Genomic DNA, 24392 nt, shown 5'->3' on the forward strand with positions numbered 1-24392 from the left:
CCCCCCTAGGAACACCACTGCAGAAGCCCTCACTATCTCTGTAACACAAACACAGCAGGAAACTTAACACTGAAGGACTGGACTCCGAGGGCAGAGGGGACAGAGAGCACAGAGGAAGGGAGAGAGGGCAGAGGGCAGGGACACATACACTCCCACATGCACAAAGAAGAAAACCTTGCTAGCCCCCGTTTCATTTGCATCAGAATCAGGGCTTTTTTACTAGTTATTTTATATACCTCTATCATGTCTCCCCTCAGCTGTCTCTTCTCCAAGCTGAAAAGCCCTAGCCTCCTTAGTCTTTCTTCATAGGGAAGTCGTCCCATCCCTGCTATCATTTTAGTCGCCCTTCGCTGCACCTTTTCCAATTCTACTATATCTTTCTTCAGATGTGGCGACCAGAATTGAACACAATACTCAAGGTGCGGTCGCACCATGGAGCGATACAACAGCATTATAACATCCTCACACCTGTTTTCCATACCTTTCCTAATAATACCCAACATTCTATTCGCTTTCCTAGCCGCAGCAGCACACTGAGCAGAAGGTTTCAGTGTATTATCAACAACGACACCCAGATCCCTTTCTTGGTCTGTAACACCTAACGTGGAACCTTGCATGACGTAGCTATAATTCGGGTTCTTTTTTCCCACATGCATCACCTTGCACTTGCTCACATTAAACGTCAGCTGCCATTTAGCCGCCCAGTCTCGTAAGGTCCTTCTGTAATTTTTCACAATCCTCTCGCGAGTTAACGACTTTGAATAACTTTGTGTCATCAGCAAATTTAATTACCTCGCTAGTTACTCCCATCTCTAAATCATTTATAAATATATTAAAAAGCAGCGGTCCTAGCACAGACCCCTGAGGAACCCCAGTAACTACCCTTCTCCATTGTGAATACTGTCCATTTAATCCCACTCTCTGTTTCCTATTCTTCAACCAGTTTTTAATCCACAATAGGACATTTCCTCCTACCCCATGACCCAACAATTTCCTCTGTAGCCTTTCATGAGGTACCTTGTCAAACGCCTTTTGAAAATCCAGATACACAATATCAACCGGCTCCTCTTTGTCCACATGTTTGTACCTCTCCTCTCCCCCTTTCTCTATTTCTGTGGATGGCACTCTCATTCTCCATGTCTCATCAGCTCGTAACCTTGGGGTCATCTTTGACTCCTCTCTCTCCTTCTCTGCTCACATTCAGCAGATTGCCAAAACCTGTGGTTTCTTTCTCTATAACATCAGCAAAATCCGTCCCTTCATCTCTGAGCACTCTACCAGAACCCTTATCCACACTCTTACCACCTCCCGTCTTGATTATTGCAACCTGCTGCTCACCGGCCTCCCTCTTAGCCATCTCTCTCCTCTTCAATCAGTCCAAAACACTGCTGCGCGACTCATTTCCCGCCAAAGTCGCTATGCTCACATTAGCCCTCTCCTTAAGTCACTCCACTGGCTCCCTATCCGTTTCCGTATTCAATTCAAACTTCTCTTATTGACCTACTAGTAAAAAAGGCCCGTTTCTGACACAAATGAAACGGGCGCTAGCAAGGTTTTCCTCGGAGTGTGTATGTTTGGGAGAGTGTATGTGAGAGTGTCTGTTTGAGAGTCAGAGTGAAAGTGTGATTGTGTGAGAGAGAGCGTGAGTCTGGGTGTGAGTGTGTTTGTGAGAGAGTGTGTGTGTGAGAATGAGAGTGTGTGCAAGTGTGTATGTGAGACACAGTGTGAGTGAGAGTGTGTGTGTGTGGGCGAGAGAGAGAGTGTGTGTGAGACACAGATTCTCTGTTTGAGTGAGTGTATGAGACCAAGCGAGTGTGTGAGTGACTGTGTGGCACATAGAGAGTGAATGTGATACAGTGTGAGACAGAGTGTGTGAGAGTGAGAGTCAGAAAGACATTGTATATGAGAGAGAGAGTGTGAGCCGTGCCCTCCCAATCCATGGCCATCTGTCCCCTGCCCCCTCCATTCATCCTTTTCCAGCAATTCCCCTCTGTCCCTGAGCCCTGCCCTCCCAATCCATGGCCATCCATGTTTGTCTGTCACCTGCCCCCTCCATTCATCGCTATCCTGCATTTCCCCTCTCTGCCTGAGGCCTGCTCTGCAATCCATATCCATCCATGCCCATCTGTCCCCTCCATTCATCCCTATCCAGCAATTCCCCTCTCCCTGAGTCCTGCCCTTCCAATCCATGCCCATCCATGCTCCTCTGTCACCTGGCCCCTCCATTTTTCCCTATCCAGCATTTTCCCTCTCTGCCTGAGGCCTGCTCTGCAATCTATATCCATCCATGCCCATCTGTCCCCTCCATTCATCCCTATCCAGCAATTCCCCTCTCCCTGAGTCCTGCCCTTCCAATCCATGCCCATCCATGCTCATCTGTCACCTGGCCCCTCCATTTTTCCCTATCCAGCAATTTCCCTCTCTCCCTGAGTCCTGCCCTCCCAATCCATGCCCATCCATGCTCCTCTGTCCCCTGCCGCCTCCATTCATCCTTTTCCAGCAAGTCCCCTCTCGCCCTTCCATGTTCCCCCCCCCCCCTCGCATCCATGCTACGCTCTCTCCCATGTCCCAGCCTGGCCCGCCCTCTTCTCCCCCCCCCCCCCCCCCTTCGCATCCATGCATCTTTTTTTTTTTTATTATTCTTTTTAACTTTACCTCCGTGGCGGTTCGTGCAGCGAAGCATCAGGGAAGGAGGCGGCGCTCCCGACGTCTAGCTTTCCCTTCGCTGTGTTCCGCCTTGTTTTGAAGGCGGAACACAGCGAAGGGAAGGCTAGACGTCGGGAGCGCCGCCTCCTTCCCTGACGTTTCGCTTCCGGATTTGTTTGTTTTGTCGCGAGGGCGGGGCAGAGACGGCAGGCTGAACCCTTCAGCCTCAGCCTGGGAGTGACGTCAGATGGCTTCAAGGCTTCAGGGTTTGAAGCTTCCGGCTTCAAGTTTCCGGCTTCACAGAACGTTGGCTTCAGAACGTTCACGGTGCGTTTTATTATATTAGATAAGTGCATTCACTCTGCCGCTCCCCAGTACGTCTCCACTCTTGTCTCTCCCTACACCCCCCCTCGGGTACTCCGTTCTGTAGATAAATCTCTCTTATCTGTCCCCTTCTCCTCTACTGCTAATTCCAGACTCCATTCCTTTTATCTTGCTGCACCTCACGCCTGGAATAGACTTCCAGAGCCTATACGTCTAGCCCCGTCTTTGGCCATTTTCAAGTCCAAACTTAAAGCCCACCTCTTTACCACTGCTTTTGACTCCTAACCACTACTCACTTGCCCTGTCCTTTTATTCCCTTTCCCTTAATTGTTCTGTCTGTCTACCTGTCTCATCTAGATTGTAAGCTCTTTGAGCAGGGACTGTCTTGCTTGTGTATGGTGTACAGCGCTGAGTATGCCTTGTAGCGCTATAGAAATGATAAGTAGTAGTAGTAATGTGCAAAATATAACCACAGCAGAGCTACCAAGTTACCCATTCTAAGAGGGAGAAATTTTGGACAGTCCTGGTTTTAAACTTACATCCCAAACAGTGTAGTATTTGTAGTCCATGTTTCTATCAATTTAAATCAGTGCTGCAGGCCTATAACACACCAGAAATCCAGGACTGGCCAAAAGGTCTCCCTGTTGGAATGGGTAACTTGGCAGTTCTGTTCAATCTGTTCTTGCCTAGCTGGATGCGACCTCATATCTTCTGCCAGCAGCAATCTGAGCCAAATCCTCTGGCAGCTGCAATGCCTCCAGATCCTCTACTGGTCAGCATAGGAGCCAACTTTTCAAAATGATTGGGGGTGCTGAATTTTTTTTTTTTTTACAGGTGGTGCATTCTCCCCTCCCCTCCATCCATATCCAGCAATTCTCCTCTCTCCCCTGCCCTCTCCTCCATTCATATCCAGCAATTCTCCTCTCTCCCCTACCCTCCCCTCTCATCCATGTCCAGCGAATTCTCCTCTCTCCCCTCCCCTCCATGTCCAGAGATTTCTCCTCTCTCCCTTCCATGTCCAGTAACTCCCCCCAAACACCATCTGCCCCCTTTCAGCCCCCCTCCAAGTTCCAGGCCCCCCTCCTCCGAATGCCAGTCCCAACCCCAGCCCGACCTCTTCTCCCACAACAGTCCTCCATCCTCGCCTTCCTGCCACCCAGAATTTAAAACTCATCTTACCTCGCTCGGTCCCGCCCTCATTTCCTGTTTCCACAAAGGAGGGACCAGAGCTGAGAGAGAAGGGAAGGCTGAAGCTGAGCCCGCTCGCCTTTCACTGCTGCCGGGACCGAGCGAGGTAAGATGAGTTTTAAATTCTGGGCAGCAGGAAGGTGAGGACGGAGGACTGTTGAGGGAGAGGAGGGCAGGCAGGTTGGGCGGGTTAAAATATTGGGGGTGCTTGAGCACCCAAGGAGTCGGCGCCTAAGCCAGTGGTCAGTCCGATCTGAGCTGGATCCTGTTGCTGTGTCCTTGAATCCTCTGCTGCCTTGGCCAGGCCCAGAAATGTCGGGAAGTTTTTTGGAGAGGGGGCAGGAGGGACAGCAAAGAATATGGGGATGTGGCCAGCAATAGGATCAGGCTCAAGATCACAGCCAACAGGATCTGGAGACTCAGGTGGCTGGATAAAAGCTGGGTCCTTCAGACTATCCAGACATCACTTCTATCACCCACAGTTTTTCTCTTTCCCTCCACTTTGCCTTCCCATTCCCTATAGTCTCTCCTTCCTCAGCCTTCTCCCTTTATACCCAACCCTCTTTTTCACACCCCCCCCCCATCTATGCCCAGCATTCCTCCGTCTCCCTGTTCCCTCCTCTACATCCTCTCATACTGCATAATTCCTCCCCACCCCTGGCCCCCTCATTCCCATTCATCCCCACATCCATTCCCATTCCCCCCAGGCCCCCTCACTCCCATTCATCCTCATCCATTCCCATTCCCCCTCACTCCCATTCATCCTCTCATCCATTCCCATCCCCCCCCCCCCCATGCCCACTCAACTCCCAGTAACAACAAAGTGCCCCAGTTAAATTTTTCTTACCTTGCAAATGCAGTCACGAGCTGTCAAGGGCTGGGTCTGTGGCTTGTGCTGGTGTCAGGTGTCACAGGGGGAGGGGGAGGGGGGGGGCCTCATTCTCTCAGCAGGCTCCAGCTAGCTTGCCTCCATCCTAGCCCTCCTGTTCTGTGAGTTGCTGTGTTGGGGTGGGGGTGTGAAAGGGGAAGGGTCAGGTGCAGCACTAAGCAGCAGTCTCTGACAAAACAAGGGTCCAGGCTCTGTTACAGCACAACAGGGCAGGCTCTGAGCCCTCCCTCTCTGGGCTGGAGAGTTCAGCTCCTGGTTTCAGAGCCAGTCACAGTAGTGCCTGTGCTGGAGCCTCCTTGGGCTTTCCTTTTTTCCCTGAAGCCTCTTGTCAGGGGGGAGGGGGGCAGAGGCAACTGAGCTAGTTCAGCTCCCACAAATTAGTTCAGAGCCAGAGTTCAGTTGGAGCAGCACAGTGAGGTGTGACAAACAAACGTTAGTGTAACTGGGGTTAAAAGGGAAAATAAAAAGATTTTATTTTTATTATTTTTTTTACATTACATTAGCACTGCGCTTGCTGGAAGGAAGACTGTGCTTGGAAGGGGAGGGGAGCTGAGAGCTCCCGCCTTGGAGCCAGAGGGAGAGAAGCAGCAGAGATTCCGAAAAACAAAATCCTCAGCAGAGCTTCCTCGCTTAAAGTAAGTAATTTTTGTGAGTTTCCTGGTTGGGGTTTAGAAATGATTTTAAATGTTCAAGATGGTGTGAAAGGTAGGAGCCAGATAAAGGAACTTTACTTTGAGTTTCTTACGGGTGGGTAGGTGGGGGGGATGTGCAGCAGTGAGGTCAGTGGGTGGAGCCTGTGTGGGGTTGGGCCTACAACGCCCAGCATTCCAAGCGCTCGGCCAGGACGTGTAGACGGTCGCGGCAGAACTTGAATCGGCTGGCGGTAACAGAAGCTTCCAAGGATACAAAGTAATTTTGTGCTTTTAAGTTGAAATTGATTATTATTAGATCATCGGAATCTCCTTTAATTTATGTAGAATTTTAGATTAATTTTAGTTTTTTTCTGGGTTGTAGTCAGACTGATTCTTGATTACTGATTTATTGATTGCTGGATTTTTTTTTTTTTTTTTTTTTTTGGGGGGGGGGGTCTTGCACAGGGAGTATTTTATGATCTTAATATTCACTTTCCACCGAAATCACTTTACTGTATCATCACTGCTGTAAACGCTGTTTGAGATGTCTGAGAAAAGGATCTTCGCTTCCTCGGTAACGTCTGTATTTAAAATAATAATTTTTAAAAATGTTTAAAATGTGTTAACTTTTTAAGTATCTTTATTTCTGGAAGCAACATCAAATATCTATTCAGTTTTTTTTAAAACGGACGTACCCAGTTGCTAAGACTTCTGGTCTTGGCTAGTATTTTTCTTGAAAAACAGTGGGATAATTTTTTTAATGGCGGTCTTATTTGATTTCTTCGGAAAGTACGTAACAGATTTTTAACCTGCCTTCAGATTAATTTGAATGATGTATGCCAGTCCTTCATTTTCTCGCTGATTCTAGATTTCTGCTTGTTATATATCTGTTGTTATATTTAGATATGTAGAGGGTTGTTGGTAGTTTGTATCTCTAGTTTTACGGCAGGAAATTTCCATCTTTTTTCCCCTTCCCCCACCTTATCTGTTGTTGGCTTGACAAAGGGTCCGAGTTGCTTGATGACTACAAGAATAATCTTTTATTCCCTGCCTTTCCCTGTCCACCACATCTCAGCTCAGAAATTATATGCTAGTTCCCATTGCAGAGCTTTATAAATATCAGCATTTATGGTAATAACCTTATGTTGTTTGCAGTAATGTGTTCCTTTCTTACCCTGATGATTTTGATTGGCCAATTAGGAGGGCACTACTACAAAACTGGACTTTGCCAGTCTCCCCCCCCCCCCCCCCCCCAATCAGAATGTTCTCCTATTTAATCCCCTCCCTTATAGTGTGTATTTGATACTCAGGTAGCTTGCCAGTTATGGTTTCTCTGTAACATAAGAGCCCATTCTGTGGCTGCTGAGGCACCCCCCCCCCCCCCAATATTATACAAGCGCCTTCATTTTGTCCAGGGTATATTTGTATTGTTTGGCACCTATGCTCTGTAATCAGAAAACAGATCTTTCAGGGGTAACCACAGGGGGCAGTGGCCTAGAGGGAAAAAAGGTTTTAAAGAGAAAATAACGCACATCATCATTGATTGTTCTTTCCTTGTTGCTTGAACGCTCTTATTTTTGGGGAGGATCCTCTGTGAAACATGATTTCTAATAGATACTGATGCTGATTATGTGACCTAAGTAATGACATTCACATTTTAATGGTCTGATATGTTCAGTTTCAGGTACTGATGCAGCCGCGTGGAGTGAAACGCAAACTTTATGTTGGAGAGGATGACCCGGCATCCTCTGAGGCAGATGGCTACTCCCACCTGCGCCAGTCTCTGCTGGACCTCTCGCTGAATAAATTTCACCAGGGTCGTCGTCTAGCAGAGCCTAACCTGCGGCGGTGCGTGCTTGTCACAAACACTCTGCGTATGATTCAGGAAGACATCCAGCAAACCAGCAACCCTTCTCCCCCTTCAGATTTGCTGCTAGTGGGTGCCAGCCTTCCTGCGGCTGCCTCACCAACCCAAGCTGCTAGACTGGCATTAGAAAACCAATCTACCACTTCCCATGATGATCTGGACAATATGCTGTTCTCTCCAGAAGATGATTTTTCCTTGTCTGCCTCGATATCTAGTATCCTTAGAGAGCTGGATGTGGTCCTAGATGAAGGATCTTCTCCCAGCGCTCCTGCAGATTCATTACACCAGGATGAAAATCAAGAAACAGAAGCCAAACAGGAGTTGGCCTTTGATACTTGTGACTTGCAGAAATCTTTGCCAGACTCATCTGATAGCCAGGGATGCCTGCCAGTGAAAGAGCTCTCTCTTCAGGCAGACTTTTCCCAGAATGCTGTGCTCTCTCTTCAGGCAGACTTTTCCCATAATACTGTAGAAGACCCCACCGGCATTGTAGAATCCAAGGATATAGATCTGATAAACCAATTTCTCATTGATGTAAATGATTTGCATGGTCTTGGAGGTGACACGGAGAAAAAGGAGCTCCAGCAGGAATCTGTTTCAGCACAGCAAGCATCTGAGAGAGAGATGCCAACAACTCCTTTCCTGGGCAGCTTTGAAGTCCTGAGCTCTAGTTACCTCAGTGACTTTTCAATAGATGACCTGTTTCCAGACATCGATACATCAGTTTTTGAAAGAGATTCCTCCATGCTGGGAACAGCAACCAGCAGCTGGCCATCATCCTGTACAGCCGATGGCCCCCAGGCTTACTCATCTTCATGCAACTGGATGCCATTTGCATCCAACCAAAGTGGAAGGGATCTGAATGAACTGGACAATATCGTGGAGATTCTGGTTGGGACATGATTACCTTTGAGCTGGCAGACTCTAGAACCTCTGCTTTACAGAAGCAAAAGGGGACCAATTTCAGCAATACTGAGTGACTAATGTTTACCGAGAACTGGATCATGCGACCACTTGTTTGAGCGGTGGACTCCTAGATGACCTGTGCATCTCAGTTGGTGGCTCAACAGGATAGTGGCAATGAAGCTTTTTGAGCTCCCGTTCCACTGCAGTTCATCAGTCTGGCCATTACTCCGAGTTTGGTTTCATTCCTGCTCGGGCACTGAGCTGCCTTAAGCTCATACTAAAAGCCAGACTAGATCAAATTACTTCACTATGTGAGTCGGCATTAATGACAGAAGAAGGGGGCTGTTCTGCATTCATTCAATCTTCTGTGAAGACATATTTTAATATGTTATCTTGAATGCCTTAAATCTTTGCAACACTGGGGAAAATCTCCCTACGGTTGTCCCAAACAGTATTAATGATTTAGAAAGGTTGTGAGCTTTTCATGTGCAATTTTTGAGGTTTCCAATACTACTTGTCCTTTTTTGGACAGAATGTGGCAGTATGGATGCCTCTTTCCTGACTGAAATAAGCTACTTTTCCAGAAGCATGTTGACTTCTGGTGAGGTACTCTTACCATTATAAGAATGGTTTTTTACATAAGTTCTTGAGGTGAAGGTGAAGCTCGTACTAAAAGCCAGACTAGATCAAATTACTTCACAATGTGAGTCTTGGCATTATTGACAGAAGAAGGGGGCTGTTCTGCATTCATTCAATCTTCTGTGAAGACATATATATTTTAATATGTTATCTTGAATGCCTTAAATCTTTGCTACACAGAAAGGGAAAATCTCCCTACGGTTGTCCCAAACAGTATTAATGATTTAGAAAGGTTGTGAGCTTTTCATGTGCAATTTTTGGGGTTTCCAATACTACTTGTCCTTTTTTGGACAGAATGTGGCAGTATGGATGCCTCTTTCCTGACTGAAATAAGCTACTTTTCCAGAAGCAAGTTGACTTCTGGTGAGGTACTCTTACCATTATAAGAATGGCTTTGTACATAAGTTCTTGAGGTGAAGGGGAACATCTTAATCTATCCAAAACCTTCCTTGTACACTGACATAGCAGCTCCCCTTCACAAATTGTCTGTTCCTTCCAAAAGTTTGTTCCATTTCCTTTTTATCAAATGAGGGCATCACTGCGTAGAACAAAGTACTCTTACAATCAGATAAGAAATCACCTCATCTATTGGGTTGGGAGTTCAAATTGTATTGAAAATAATTCCCCCTTTTCTTTAGTATTAACCCCCCCCCCACACACACTCACAAACACCCTCTCTTTTAGGTGTGAATTTTTTTATTATGCCACACTGCTGGTGGTCTTCAGCTTCTAGGAAGCAAAATGAGTAGAGAAGGTGTTCATCATTCTCACATTTGTCACCATCACGTTGAAACATGTGATGTCCTTAAAGTGGGATCATGGCTGCTTCTGCCTAGCAGTGTGTATCTACAGCTTGCTGTTGTAGTAGGCAAGGATGGACATCCCCTGGTTAACAGCATGGTGCAATGGAAGTCGCTGTTTAAGGAGCAAAATCAGGCCAACACTGGGCTCAAAGTGTACAGCTGTTTTAAGTTGCAAATTCTACCTCTCTTTCTTAGAGATTGCCCTAAACTTAAATTGTTTTAAAGTGAGAAGGCATGTTTCTAAAGAACCGTAGAAGCCTATGTTAAGGGCAGCCTGCATACAGTGGAAGTTGTTTTTGCAATCTCATCCTAAAGTTATTCCCTTCTCCGGAGGACTAGCTGGTTGTGAGCTATTAAGAAGACAACATACCAGTCTGCTCTGAACTGTGTGACCAACTAGCTGACTTTGGATCACTGTGACGGTGGTGGGTGGGTGGGTGGTGGGGGCAAGAGTGCTTACTGAGCCAGTTCTGGTTTTACTCCCAGTGCATGCAAATACAGCCCTCATTTCTTTAACCAATGAGGGCAAAAGGACTCCAAGTCCCAGCATGCAGTGTATCTAAAGATTTGTCCCATCAGGAAAAGCAGGAACTACAAGTTCATACATGCAGCAGGTGAACCTAGAGTGGTTGTTACATATATCAAATGAAAAAGCTGGAGTTGGCTTGTTAGCTGTTACTCATAAAGCTCTGAAAAAAATAATTTCAGTTCTTTAATTATCATTGTTGTTTACTGTCGCTGAAAGTCAGCAGGGATAGGACAAACTGGGTGAAACCCGATCTAAGTATTTAACATTTTGAGAAATAATTTATTTCTGTAAACATTTATTATTATTATTATAATTTAAGGATTTTATGGTGCATTTTAATGGGTGATGGTATTAACCTGTGTTCCTATTATCATTAACTGTCTCACTAATGTATGGCTGTTGGTGGGATTTTTTTTCCCCTCCAGGAATAAGCCCTGGGGTCAGTTAAATAAACTGTGAAAGACTTTATAAATGACATTTCTAATATTATCCTACTTGATAATGAGTTATGTATTAAACCTTACAGTAGAAGCCCTGTGTGAACATACCAAGGGTATGGGTGGGCTCCTTTTATTATTTAAGAAATCAGTACTGAACACAACTTGAAACCTCTACTAGCCAAATAGGAAAGGAAAGTGCTCTTCACATTGCCTCGTGGCTCAGGCTTAATGCTTTGGGTTCTCATGTCCTTACCTCCTCTTACACGTGCTCACTGTTCTGCCTTTTAAAAGACTGAGGGTCAGTTGTCAGGGTCTGCAGAGATGCCACACACAACAATTTCTGTAACTTACCTGAACTGCTGACTTGAGGTTGTGAGCCTCATAGTTTCCATATTTTAAAGCTCTTGTTGGTTGGTTTCTGATAGCTATACCTTAGCATTTATCTAGGCTTCTAGCTAGGTTGTTTGCTGACAGATTTAAACAGTCTGTTTTGGGGTGCTTTCTTCAAGTTTATGCCCTTCCTCTTTCAGCCCACATTCCCCATACTTTTCTCCTCATCTGTTTCCCTCCCTCCCAGCCTACCTCTAATGGCATAAGTTGGGGGGTTTTTGGCCTGGCCTGCTACCCTAGTAGGGACTCCTTCACCCTGAGCTAGGCCTAACCAGCCCTGCCTTCATGGTGTGGAGGGCAAGTCTACCTGGAGAGAGGGCAGTTTGCCAACTCATTCTGCCTCACTGGGTTGAAGCAGTTGGCTTTCAAATGTTTCTCCCTACCCTTTTGCATGTGGACAGTCACTGGGGCTGGGCCTGTTTAGCAGTTGGTGCAACTATGGCTTCGCTTTACTTACCTCCCCACCGCTCCTGTGATGATTAGTCTACGCCAGTGGTTCTCAAACCTGTCCTGGGGGACCACCAGCCAGTCGGGTTTTCAGGATATCCCTAATGGATATGCATGAGAGAGACTTGCATGCCTGTCGCTTCCATTACTTGCAAATCTCTCCTGACAATGTGACTGGCTGGTGCTCCCCAGGAATAGAGAGTTGCACAGGAACATAAATCTAACTCATCCCCGCCACAAGTAATCTCCTCCATCCCCAGCCCTGCCGCATTGCACCCCACCACTCGGTCACCTTGACACCCATCCCCCCTGAAATCCAGATTCTATTAGCAATGAAAATACTGGTAAAAGTAACATAAATGCATTTCCTTTCATACTCTGCTAATTGTAAAAAGATGTACGTTTTTCAAAAAAGCAAACATCAATGAGCAGCACGACCCCCTTTCCTTTTCTCTCCCGTCCCCCCTTACCGCTTTTTTTTTTCATCCTCCCTCCATGCACCCACACACCATCCATCTTTTTTTAAAAAAATTTTTTACAGCCCTCTCCCACCCATTTGCGACTCCATTAATTCATTCATCCATCCAAGCCACCCACCACCCTTATGCTTGTCTCCATCTCTCCCTCTTCATTTCTGCAGGCAACTACCACGACAAACCAAAAATTCACTGTGTGTTGCCCTCCCTGCACATACCTCTATATGCCCTGGTGGTCTTTTTGGGGCAGGAAAGTTCCACATTCTGTCCTGCCCCACTGCCGCTACTTCTTTAGAATGGCTGCTGAAACTTCAAGCGGCGGCCTCAGGAAACTTCCGCGGAAGTCTTGCGAGGCTGCTGCTTGAAGTCTCAGCAGCCATTTTAACGAAGCAGCATCAGCAAATGGATCAGTGGCGGACAGGAAAGAATGGGGATCTTTGCTAGACCACAGGGTGTATAGAGGTATATGCAAGGAGGGTGTCTTGAGGCTTGGGGGGGAGGGAACCCTGATCTACACTTCCGCAGGATCCCTGCAGGACTTGGGTCCATCCCCGCAGACCTAGAGAGGATTCCCACTGTCCCCGTTCCTGTGTAGTTTGCTACCCAGGACAGGTTTGAAAACCATTGGCTACAAAAAAAGTTCTTTATTTCACTGACACTGTTTAGGACAGATGCCCCAATGTACTTTAATATGGGCCTACATTCCTATATAGCAGGGGCCTAGCCATGGGTGGGCCACAGTCCCCCACTTTGGAGTGGGGTTCCCCAGTCAGAGGCCTCAGCACAGACAAACTGGAGAAAAACTAGAAGCGATGTCAACAGCTGCACTGCTTAGCACCAACCCTTGTTAACCTCGGGCCCCACCAAAATGTCACTGCTACAGTGGAAGCTTCCAAAGCACAACAGCTTCATCAATGTCAACATCATCTTTCTATAGAATTTTATTTTGCTATCGGTTACTGTAGGATCATTGGGGGCCCTGCAGGTATTCTTAAGTCCCAGTACAGTCTGTTCAGATCCACAGAGCAGTGAGCACAGTCTAATTTTAGTTTTAATATTGATACCCACAATAGAGAACTAGGCCGTTCATCACTTTTACCACATTTTCTCAGTCCTCTAGTCCAATTTAACCCTGTGGCAATGAAATGGACTTGAGTCATTAAAATAGGATGATTACATGGACAATTTTCATGTTTCAACTCTCGAGGTCGAGAAAAAAATGGTGGTTTCTAGTATGAGCGGGATTAAGTACAAGTGTGATTACAAAACTGAATGCATGGGTAAATTAGCTTCTTTTTAAATTGCTCTAATTTTGTAATTTGGAGGGACATGTGTATGGGTTCTGGTTCTGCTTCCTCTTTCTACCTCTCCCTTTGCTTGAGTGTCAGACTTCATTGTTAAAATGTGCCTAGTTATTTTGTTCTGGGATGGGGTAGAAATCTTATTTAACTCTTTGTGTGCAATCTTTTTTTTTTTTTTAATCACTATTATAAAATTGTAACAAATTTAAAGTTGTTTAATTTCAGCAAACTATCAATTAAATATCTTTCTAATAAAGTGAACTGGGTGTGTGATAAATACAATATAACCATCAATTACCACTATCCCTAGGTGCACAAGAACACATATGTTCATCTGATTCTTTACAAGATGAAGTACTTATAACATAAATATCCATAGATGACCACAATATAAAACCAAGGACTTACAGTGGGGGAAATAAGTATTTGATCCCTTGCTGATTTTGTAAGTTTGCCCACTGACAAAGACATGAGCAGCCCATAATTGAAGGGTAGGTTATTGGTAACAGTGAGAGATAGCACATCACAAATTAAATCCAGAAAATCACATTGTGGAAAGTATATGAATTTATTTGCATTCTGCAGAGGGAAATAAGTATTTGATCCCCCACCAACCAGTAAGAGATCTGGCCCCTACAGACCAGGTAGATGCTCCAAATCAACTCGTTACCTGCATGACAGACAGCTGTCGGCAATGGTCACCTGTATGAAAGACACCTGTCCACAGACTCAGTGAATCAGTCAGACTCTAACCTCTACAAAATGGCCAAGAGCAAGGAGCTGTCTAAGGATGTCAGGGACAAGATCATACACCTGCACAAGGCTGGAATGGGCTACAAAACCATCAGTAAGACGCTGGGCGAGAAGGAGACAACTGTTGGTGCCATAGTAAGAAAATGGAAGAAGTACAAAATGACTGTCAATCGACAAAGATCTGGGGCTCCACGCAAAATCTCACCTCGTGGGGTATCCTTGATCATGAGGAAGGTTAGAAATCAGCCTACAACTACAAGGGGGGAACTTGTCAATGATCTCAAGGCAGCTGGGACCACTGTCACCACGAAAACCATTGGTAACACATTACGACATAACGGATTGCAATCCTGCAGTGCCCGCAAGGTCCCCCTGCTCCGGAAGGCACATGTGACGGCCCGTCTGAAGTTTGCCAGTGAACACCTGGATGATGCCGAGAGTGATTGGGAGAAGGTGCTGTGGTCAGATGAGACAAAAATTGAGCTCTTTGGCATGAACTCAACTCGCTGTGTTTGGAGGAAGAGAAATGCTGCCTATGACCCAAAGAACACCGTCCCCACTGTCAAACATGGAGGTGGAAATGTTATGTTTTGGGGGTGTTTCTCTGCTAAGGGCACAGGACTACTTCACCGCATCAATGGGAGAATGGATGGGGCCATGTACCGTACAATTCTGAGTGACAACCTCCTTCCCTCCGCCAGGGCCTTAAAAATGGGTCGTGGCTGGGTCTTCCAGCACGACAATGACCCAAAACATACAGCCAAGGCAACAAAGGAGTGGCTCAGGAAGAAGCACATTAGGGTCATGGAGTGGCCTAGCCAGTCACCAGACCTTAATCCCATTGAAAACTTATGGAGGGAGCTGAAGCTGCGAGTTGCCAAGCGACAGCCCAGAACTCTTAATGATTTAGAGATGATCTGCAAAGAGGAGTGGACCAAAATTCCTCCTGACATGTGTGCAAACCTCATCATCAACTACAGAAGACGTCTGACCGCTGTGCTTGCCAACAAGGGTTTTGCCACCAAGTATTAGGTCTTGTTTGCCAGAGGGATTAAATACTTATTTCCCTCTGCAGAATGCAAATAAATTCATATACTTTCCACAATGTGATTTTCCGGATTTAATTTGTGATGTGCTATCTCTCACTGTTACCAATAACCTACCCTTCAATTATGGGCTGCTCATGTCTTTGTCAGTGGGCAAACTTACAAAATCAGCAAGGGATCAAATACTTATTTCCCCCACTGTATATATGCATAAGTGTTGATATACTGGGATAAACCGAAGATCTATCAAGCCCAGTATCCTGTTTCCAACAGTGGCCAATCCAGGTCACAAGTACCTGGCAAGATCCCCAAAAAAGTACAAAATGTTTTATGCTGCTTATCCCAGAAATAAGCAATGGATTTGCCCAAGTTCATTTTAATAATGGCTTATGAACTTGTCTTTTAGGAAGCAATCCAAACCTTTTTTTAAGCCCCACTAAGCTAACTGCTTTTACCACATTCTCTGGCAACGAATTCCAGAGTTTAATTACACATTGAGTGAAGAAATATTTTCTCTGATTCGTTTTAAATGTACTACTTTGTAGCTTCATTGCGTGCCCCTTAGTCCTAGTATTTTTGGAAAGAGTAAACAAGACTTTAAACTCCAATACCGTGTTATACGTTGAGCCTCAGAGGTGGTGCTTGGCACTTTGAATTGTTTGCAGCGTCAAGCTTCATCCACCAATGCCCTCAACGGCTCTTTCAAATATTTATTTTTGCTTATAACAAAATATGTTTTAATTTTAAATAAAAAGGTACAAATTTAAACTTGAAGAATGTCAGCTCATTGTTATTCCTTTAAAGTCTTTGGTTTATATTGGGGGTCATCTATGGATATCATTGTCATGTTTGACTGCAATTCATAGATAAACTTTGCCTATAAACAAACTATTGTACTTACAACATAGGCCATTTACATTTAGAGAAGCAGAGGAGTGAGCTGATGAAAACCTTTGTAGTCTATATATACAAAGAGTTCTGCAGGTAGATGCAAAGAGATTTAAGTAGTGACCACACTTCAGGTTTTAGCCCCCAGTTGTCAGTAGAAATCAAACAAAATAAAACATGGAAAAGAAAATAAGATACCTTTTTTATTGGACATAACTTAATACATTTCTTGATTAGCTTTCGAAGGTTGCCCTTCTTCGTCAGATCGGAAATAAGCAAATGTGCTAGCTGACAGTGTATATAAGTGAAAACATCTGACAGGGTGGGAGGATGAGGGTGGGTAGGAGGTATGCATGGGGACATCAAAGCATATCATTGATATTCTAACAGGATGGGTGTGGATAGGTGAGGGGAGGGTGATCAACAGAGACATACAGCTTTATGGTTTATAATGGGCTAAGAACCCCAGATCCTTGTCCTTTCTGTTGGGTGTTAAAATATTCAATCATTCTGACTTCAAAGGTCTTACGTTCTTGTATGGTTTTAAAGTTACCTTTCAGGATTCTCACTGTGAAGTCACTGGTACAGTGTCCACAGACAGAATCCCCCTTGTAGTGACATACAATCCAGAGCTGGAAAAACTGAGGAAAATCATAAGAGATCTACAACCAATACTCCAGGAGGATGAATTACTGAAAGAGATATTCCCATCCCCACCAGTACTGGCCTTCCGACAGCCACCCAATTTAAAACACAAGCTAATCAGAAGTAAACTTCCATCACAGACTGAAAAGGAACAGAAGGGCACACATCCCTGTAATTTATCCAGTTGCAAACTATGCCAAAATATTTCACAGGACCCCAAAGTCATCCACAAAGGAAAGATATTCAACATAAAGGGATCTTTCACTTGCTCATCTTCCAATGTGATATATATCATTCAGTGTAAAAAATGTAACGAAGGATGCTATATTGGAGAAACAGGCCAGATGCTTAAGACAAGATTCAATTTACATAGACATCACATGAACAATACTGGTGCCAGCAGGGTTCCCACGCCTGTTGGTCAACATTTTACAGGACCAGGACACTGTACCAGTGACTTCACAGTGAGAATCCTGAAAGGTAACTTTAAAACCATACAAGAACGTAAGACCTTTGAAGTCAGAATGATTGAATATTTTAACACCCAACAGAAAGGACTTAACAAGGATCTGGGGTTCCTAGCCCATTATAAACCATAAAGCTGTATGTCTCTGTTGATCACCCCACCCCTCACCTTTCCACACCCATCCTGTTAGAATATCAATGATATGCTTTGATGTCCCCATGCATACTTCCTACCCACCCCCCTCCTCCCCACCCTGTCAGACTGTCATAGTAATGCTTGAATGTTTTCACTTATATACACTGTCAGCTAGCACATTTGCTTATTTCCGATCTGAGGAAGAAGGGCAACCTTCGAAAGCTAATCAAGAAATGTATTAAGTTATGTCCAATAAAAAAGGTATCATCTTATTTTCTTTTCCATGTTTTATTTTGTTTGGTTTCTATTGATAACCTTAAGAGTGGACTAACACGGCTACCACACTCCTCTACTTAAGCCCCCAGTTGGAAATGTCTCTATAACTGAAGCTCATGCAGAGAGATGGTGACTGGGAACCAATTAGCTGTAGCAGATTCTGCAAGTACAATGGTGGTTTCAGACAAAACAGTGTCCTTGTCACTTCAGCTGCAGGCTTCTGGGAGTTTGTCTTAGCAGCAAGTGTGTGGTGTCCCTTGCCACACTTGTAATAAGGAAGCTGTTTAACTGGGGCTTCAGACTTAGCTTGGAAACTTTGTGGGGTCAGTTTATCTATATGATCTGTATCTGGTACAGATTAGGAGGTCTTTAACCCTGCAACTGTTATTGGGTGCGTAAGCAGTGCTGCATCCGCTGCAGAGGAAGGGATTATTTGTTAGACACGCTGAGACTGTCTGTCATTGTGGACAGCTCCTCGCGGGGGTCATCTGTAGTTTCTACAGGGATATTAAGTGTACTTGCAAATGCCAAATTAGATTGCGTTCTCTGGTTTGAACCTAAAACATTAGAATACAAACTATACTCGCAAGAAGTTAGCTGCATGCCACCGCTGGAAGAAAGCTGATCTGGATGACGGAGGCCAATGTGAGAATTTGAATAATGGTGGCTGTGAGGGGAAAGATATTGTTCATCTACTATTCTGCTGGGGACCGGGCTACTACAGAGACTGTGAGAGGGGCTGTGGGGCATGGAACAAGTCTGTAGGCAGCTGTTTCTTCTAAATCCATGATAGATGTCCAGTTTAGCAATGAGAGGCTTCCCAACATCCACGATTTTCCTTTCCTCCACGGTGTCTTCCATTCCTTGATACTGGTAGTGCAGGCACACGGTGAAGGTTAAGCGTTCCTTTAGTTTCTGTAGTGCACTCAGGCGGGTGTATAGACAGTGCTTAGGAAGATCCTTGGACACTAAATAGCTGCCAGTCTCTTCAGGAGTACCTTTGTTTGTCTCTTTGGGATCTACATCTAGGTCCAGAGGAAAATCTGTAACAAAAGCCTCACACACAATGATGTCTGGTGGTTTCTGCACTATTCGTGTGTAGATTATCAGGACGTTGGAGAATTCGGCCGCAAAGCCTAACTTAATCTGGACCCCACAGTCAAACTCAAGACACGTGCTTTCTGGGAGCTCATGAGCTTTGGCCCATTGCAGGTTCCGTGCCAGGGACTCAGCAGAGCAGGCCGCTTGCTGGATGGGGTCAGTCAGTGCCCTTTTCTCAGACAAACTGCTGCGGATTTCTAGTGCCTGCTTGCCTTTTGTGAGATGACATTTGCCCATGTCTTCTGCCACCCCGTCGAGGAGCACTGTAATTTTTTTATCTTCTAGCAAGCGTTCCTTCAAGAACTTCATGAAAATACCATTGGATAACCCTGAGTGCTGAATTTCAAAAGCTTCTGCACCTTGGCATGTTGCATAGCCAAAAACAATGTTCGCAGTGACCCTCAGGGCATCTGGGATAAGGATGGTATCATCATATTCATTTCGTTTCCTGCACATATCCAGCAGAAATATATTGAGTCCGGTTTCTTTCTCTTGCATTAGTTTTAGAATGCTCTGTACACAGAGGCAATTTGCAGACCGGTATGGGTTTGGGGCATTGATAGGGACCATAAAACTGTTCCCATAGTTTTCATAGCCATGGCCAGCGTAGTACAGCAGGCCATACACTCCTTTGTCTAGCAGGAGTAAAAATTCATCCACTGCATTCCGCATCTCTGGTTCTGTAAGGTCCAGCAGGGAGACGACCTTGAAGTCCAGTTGTCTTAGCAAGTTTGTCAGTTCATATACATCCACCATGGGGGCCTTAAGCTGAGAATGATTCTGGTAGGTCATGTTTCCTATTAAGAGAGCCACCTTATCGGTGGCAAAAAGGCGTTCCATGGCTGGTTCAGCAGCGGTGAAGCCACTGAGCTCTTCTTCCGTGATCTCCACTGCCACTCCTAGATTTGTTCTGCACCCTATAACAACATTCGCCTCCTTGCTAATTTGATAGTCTTGGTCGTTAAATACCCGGCAGCAGTACATCCCCTGATGTTCCATGGTCACACAGGAAATTTCATATAGCTTCTTAGTCCCATCCTTTAATGGAGAACCATTTTTTAACCACTGGTAACGAGGAAGAGGCTTCCCAACAGCCCCACACTTGAGAACTAAAGTGTCCCCTACGTTCAGCTTTTGGGGCTGAGGGTGTTTGCAGATGTGCAGTTTGTTTTCAGGCACAGCAGCCAGACTACCACAATTTGCATCAACTTCACAGACATCCAGTTGTGCCCACTGACTGAACTCAAAGGAAGAGAAGTTGTTCACCCGACAGATGTAAAATCCAACATCACTGACACGCAATGGGTTGAAAACCAGCTCGGGCGAATTCCCATGCAGAACCTCTTTGTTCACTTTGAACCACTGATACTGGACAGCAGGATGGCCAGATGCCAGGCAGCACAGCTTGACCAGCTGCCCAGCACAGGCTGCCAGGGATTCAGGCTGCACAACGATCTTGAGCCCTGGCGGCTTGAGGCAGTGAATGGCTTCAGTGTGGCCCATAGCCTGTAGGAAGTCCACCAGTTCCTTGGCAGTGAGGCCCCTGTCGCCCAGGAACCTCAGTAATGTGCGGCTCGGGCTCCCTTCTGCTTCCATCACCTTCAGTGAGCACTGCTGTAGCTCCAGGGAGCTGAGCTTGAAGCGTCCGCCGATCCCCACGATCTCTGCCAGTTTCCTCCATCCCTTCTGGGTGGGCTGGTCCAGCAGCTCACCCACCCTTTTGAGAAGAGGCTCCTGCAGGTTATTCACGTTCAACAGGTGCAGCTGCAGCGGGTCCGACATCTCCGGCAGCCACTCGTCTCCTGTTCTAAAAAGGTTTTTATTTCCACCACTTCAAAGTCAAATGATGCCCAACGTGGCCACGTTTCACTTTCCTAGAGGCTGCATCAAGGGGTACACCTACAAGGCAAAACATATAACAACATCAGAATATTAAAAACTGCATTATGGGGCCCTTTTACTAAGCTGTGGTAGGCTCAAAATGAGACTACTGCCAGGCCAGTGCGCCCTCCTGGTGGTATTTTCGGATTTGGCGTGCGCCCATAACGGCTGGATGCAATATTTATTTTATTTTCTCCTGTGCGCACTGGTTCCAGTGGTAATCGGCACTTGACGCGTGCCAACTGCTCACCATGCACATAGCGCGTGAGCCTTTACCGCTATATCAATGGGTGGCGTTAGGGACTCAGGACGATTTTGGGCGTGCATTGGTTTCACTTTGACCGCAGGCCCTTTTCCCATCTCATTTAAAAAAAAAACATTTTTTTGTAGATGCAGTAAAAATTGGCCCAGTATGCGGGCACAATACATGTGCCTACATTACCGCAGGCCACTTTTTACTGCGCCTTAGTAAAAGGACCCCTACATTACATGACACTTATATCCCACACCTACCATCAAGGTTCAGTGTGGCTCACAATCAGAAAAAACTGGAACATCTCCAGGAATTATACAAAGTAATTAAAAACCACGTACATTATACAAACCAATCACTATTATGTCTTTAAAAGCTTTCTAAATAAGAATGCGTTCAATAACTTTAAAAAAAAAACCTTATCAGATTGCCTTCTAATAGTGATTGGAAAATCATTCCAATGGCTAGCTGCTGAATATGCAAATATACTAGCAAAAAATTTTTTTACAAACCAGCCTTTTTGGATCTGGATATTGTAAAGTTAGAAAACACCTGGAACCTGGAAAGACATTCCTAGAGGCTAATCTAACTAAACCTAAAATAGATGCAGGCACTTCACCATGAATTATCAAAAATGCAAGGCAGCAAAGCTTAAAAACAATTTGTGCCTGTACTGACAACCAATGTTACTGCACAAACAAAGGGGTAACAATCTTGCAGTGGTGTTTAACAAAGTTTGAAGTTTTTTTTAATCAATGTATCCTTGCATCTTCTATAGATTAGTCCATATGTGAAAGCACCAAAGCCTGCACAATGAATCTAAAACACTTCTTGACTAAAACTTGACCTTACATGATGTAATTTCCATAATACTTTAAACATCTTATTAGCTACAGCCAGGACTTGCTCTTCAAATGAAGGATATTTATCAAAAAACACTCCTGGACTTCTGTGGGAGGACTCCAATGTAAACTTAACATTATCAATATATAAAGTATTCTCATTTACCATAATAAGGGTCCTGTTTACTAAGCCGTTCGGTAGGTGCGCTAATGTTTTTAGTGCATGCTAATGCTAGAGACGCCCATATATCCCTATGGGTATCTCTAGTGTACCCATAGGTACACTCATTTTTAACGCACGCTAAAAATGCTAGCGCACCTTAGTAAACAGGGCCCTAAATGTATTCCCAAATATTATAAATTTAATTTTATCTTTATTCATTTTTAACCTAAAGGTTGTTGCCCATACTTTTATTATCTCAATCATCTTAGATGCAATAGAAAGCACATTCATTAAAAATAATAAATGAAGATATATTAAAAATACTTAGCCCACACAGGAAACTCTGGTTAAAATCATTAATAGCAGAAGTATTATTGCACAACCCCCCCCCCAGGGCCGTGCCAAGGGTCTGTGGCGCCCCCTACAGATGATCAGTTGGCGCCCCCCCCCCCCCGCAGATGAACAGTTGCGCCACCCCCCCCCCCCCCCCGTGAAGGTGATCGCTGCCCTCCCGCTCCCTGGGCCATGTCCCAACTGCCTGCCCTCTTCTCCCCCCTCCCCCAAGATCCCTTTTAAATTTACCTCCGTCAGTGAAGGAGGCGGCGCTCCCGACGTCTCTAGTCTTCCCTTCGCTCAGTGTCCCGCCTTCTTCTGACATCATTTCCTTGACATCAGAAGAAGGCGGAACACTGAGCGAAGGGAAGACTAGTAGAGATGTCGGGAGCGCCGCCTCCTTCACTGACGCTGCGCCTTCATTCGCTGCCCGAGGTAAATTTAAAAGGAATCTTGTTGGGGGGTGGGGAGAAGAGGGCGGGCAGTTGGGACATGGGAGAGAGCGAGGTAAGCATGGCGCGGTGGGGCGCCCCCCAGAGGATGGCACCCTCCTGCCGTGCTTACCTTGCTTACCGTGTTGGCACGGCCCTGCCCCCCCTCCCATAAAACTCATAATACATATAAATACACAATCTGTTTAACAAAGGAAGAAAAATCGTGACACAAGACAGAACTAGAATGAAAACTTGCATCATTTTTTAACCTTGAATGCATTCTTTACTCTCAGCATTACTATTCAGCATTTGTTCCTGAGGAAGCCTTTTGTCGGGGTGAAACGGGAACGTATAAGCGACAGTGCTGGATCAAGAAAACGAGAATCAAGCAAAGTGTAGTTTTTTCATGTTGTGTTCATGTTAGCAATGTATACTGCTGAGAGAAGTAGCGTACAACTTCGCCCTTTGAAGTGAATTTTGGTTAATCTTTAAAAGCATACTAAAAAAAAAAAACAAATTTAAAATCTCTTTGGAGTTTTTAGAGCCCAGTGATAGAAATCAAGTGCTATTTAGGTGCATGTCTATACCATGTAATTGCGTTCAAAACCATTGGTAATTTGCCTTTGGTTTCTGAGGGCTTTTCTCCAAATGATGATTTAAAGCACAGCTTTTTTGAATAATACCAGCCAGAGTTTATGTTTTTCAGTATTAGATTACCTTTTGTTAACTCTGGTAGATACTGCAGTTTATTTGTTCTTTAGACACATACCTATTCACCTAATAGTTATTTAGTCCAAATTGAAAAAGCAGGAACTAAACAAAACAAAAAGCACAGAGACTAGCAGCTCAGCCTAAAGGCAACAAAGCAATAACAAACAGAAATTTAGTAAAAAGATTAAAGATAAAACCAATTAAAAATATAAGTAGAGAGGAAAAACTATAACTTACAGAGTATCTCTTCCTCTTTCAGACTCAATCAAACAGAAACCAGGAAGCTATTTTATACTTCCTGTCTGAGGTCAGAGTTCACTCACATCAAAAATAACTTTAAAAGCAAGCAAAAAAGAGCCAGAAGACAAAACTTAACTCATTAACAATGCTATAAGGACACCTAAAGGCCAAAATTGTAAAAAAAAAAAAAAAAAACAGTGGTTTTGTAAGGGAGCAGTAAACTTAGAAAACCACTAGTTTAAAAACCAAATATGTAGAGGTAATAGGATGTAATAGGCACAGGCAACCTGTCCAGGTGTGCTTGGAAATTGCTTTTAATCAGGGCTGTGGCATCCAGTATGTTGGAAAATATTTCTGTATTGTTCTGCCACTTTTTCTTGGTCTCTGACTGCATTTCTCAGTTCTTGAGGATCTTCTCTCTATACACTGCACAGAATAATAATTTGTCATTGGAACTCGTATAATTTATTTATTTTAATTATTTATTTGTTACATTTGTATCCCACATTTTCCCACCTATTTGCAGGCTCAATGTGGCTTACATTGTACTGTAGAGGCGTTCGCCTTCTCCGGTAGAGAAACAAATACAAAGAGTTGTTGCGGTCGAATAAGGTTCATATGTTATAGACACATTGGGGAATCGTAGAGAGGAAGAGTTGTGCAGAGACTATTACGAGCTTTGGTTTTGTTCTGGTGTTTCTCTCCTTGAAAACTAATCACAGGATTCAAGAATTTTGACCATGTTGCA

General features: G+C 44.7%; 2 protein-coding genes across 3 annotated transcripts; one reads left to right on the plus strand and one right to left on the minus strand.

The window, feature by feature from the left end:
• Nucleotides 1–3619: 3619 nt before the first annotated feature.
• LOC115481004 (SERTA domain-containing protein 2-like) lies at nucleotides 3620–12136 on the plus strand. The gene is made up of 3 exons (XM_030219989.1): nucleotides 3620–3742; nucleotides 5551–5682; nucleotides 7364–12136. The coding sequence occupies exons 1-3, from the start codon at nucleotides 3620–3622 to the stop codon at nucleotides 8447–8449; spliced, it is 1341 nt and encodes a 446-aa protein (XP_030075849.1). The 3' UTR covers nucleotides 8450–12136.
• A 5561-nt stretch (nucleotides 12137–17697) lies between these two features.
• MALT1 (MALT1 paracaspase) lies at nucleotides 17698–23694 on the minus strand. Of its 2 annotated transcripts, none has more exons than XM_030219009.1 (2): nucleotides 23642–23694; nucleotides 17698–20686 (listed from the first exon to the last, which is right to left on the minus strand). In XM_030219009.1, the coding sequence occupies exon 2, from the start codon at nucleotides 20567–20569 to the stop codon at nucleotides 18116–18118; it is 2454 nt and encodes an 817-aa protein (XP_030074869.1). In that variant the 5' UTR covers nucleotides 20570–20686; nucleotides 23642–23694; the 3' UTR covers nucleotides 17698–18115. The 2 variants fall into 2 exon arrangements, with proteins under 2 accessions (XP_030074869.1, XP_030074870.1); XM_030219010.1 differs by lacking the exon at nucleotides 23642–23694 and adding an exon at nucleotides 23463–23524.
• Between the last annotated feature and the right edge of the window lie 698 nt (nucleotides 23695–24392).

This window comes from Microcaecilia unicolor, chromosome 11 (assembly GCF_901765095.1).
Source record: "Microcaecilia unicolor chromosome 11, aMicUni1.1, whole genome shotgun sequence".
NCBI classification, from domain to species: domain Eukaryota; kingdom Metazoa; phylum Chordata; class Amphibia; order Gymnophiona; family Siphonopidae; genus Microcaecilia; species Microcaecilia unicolor.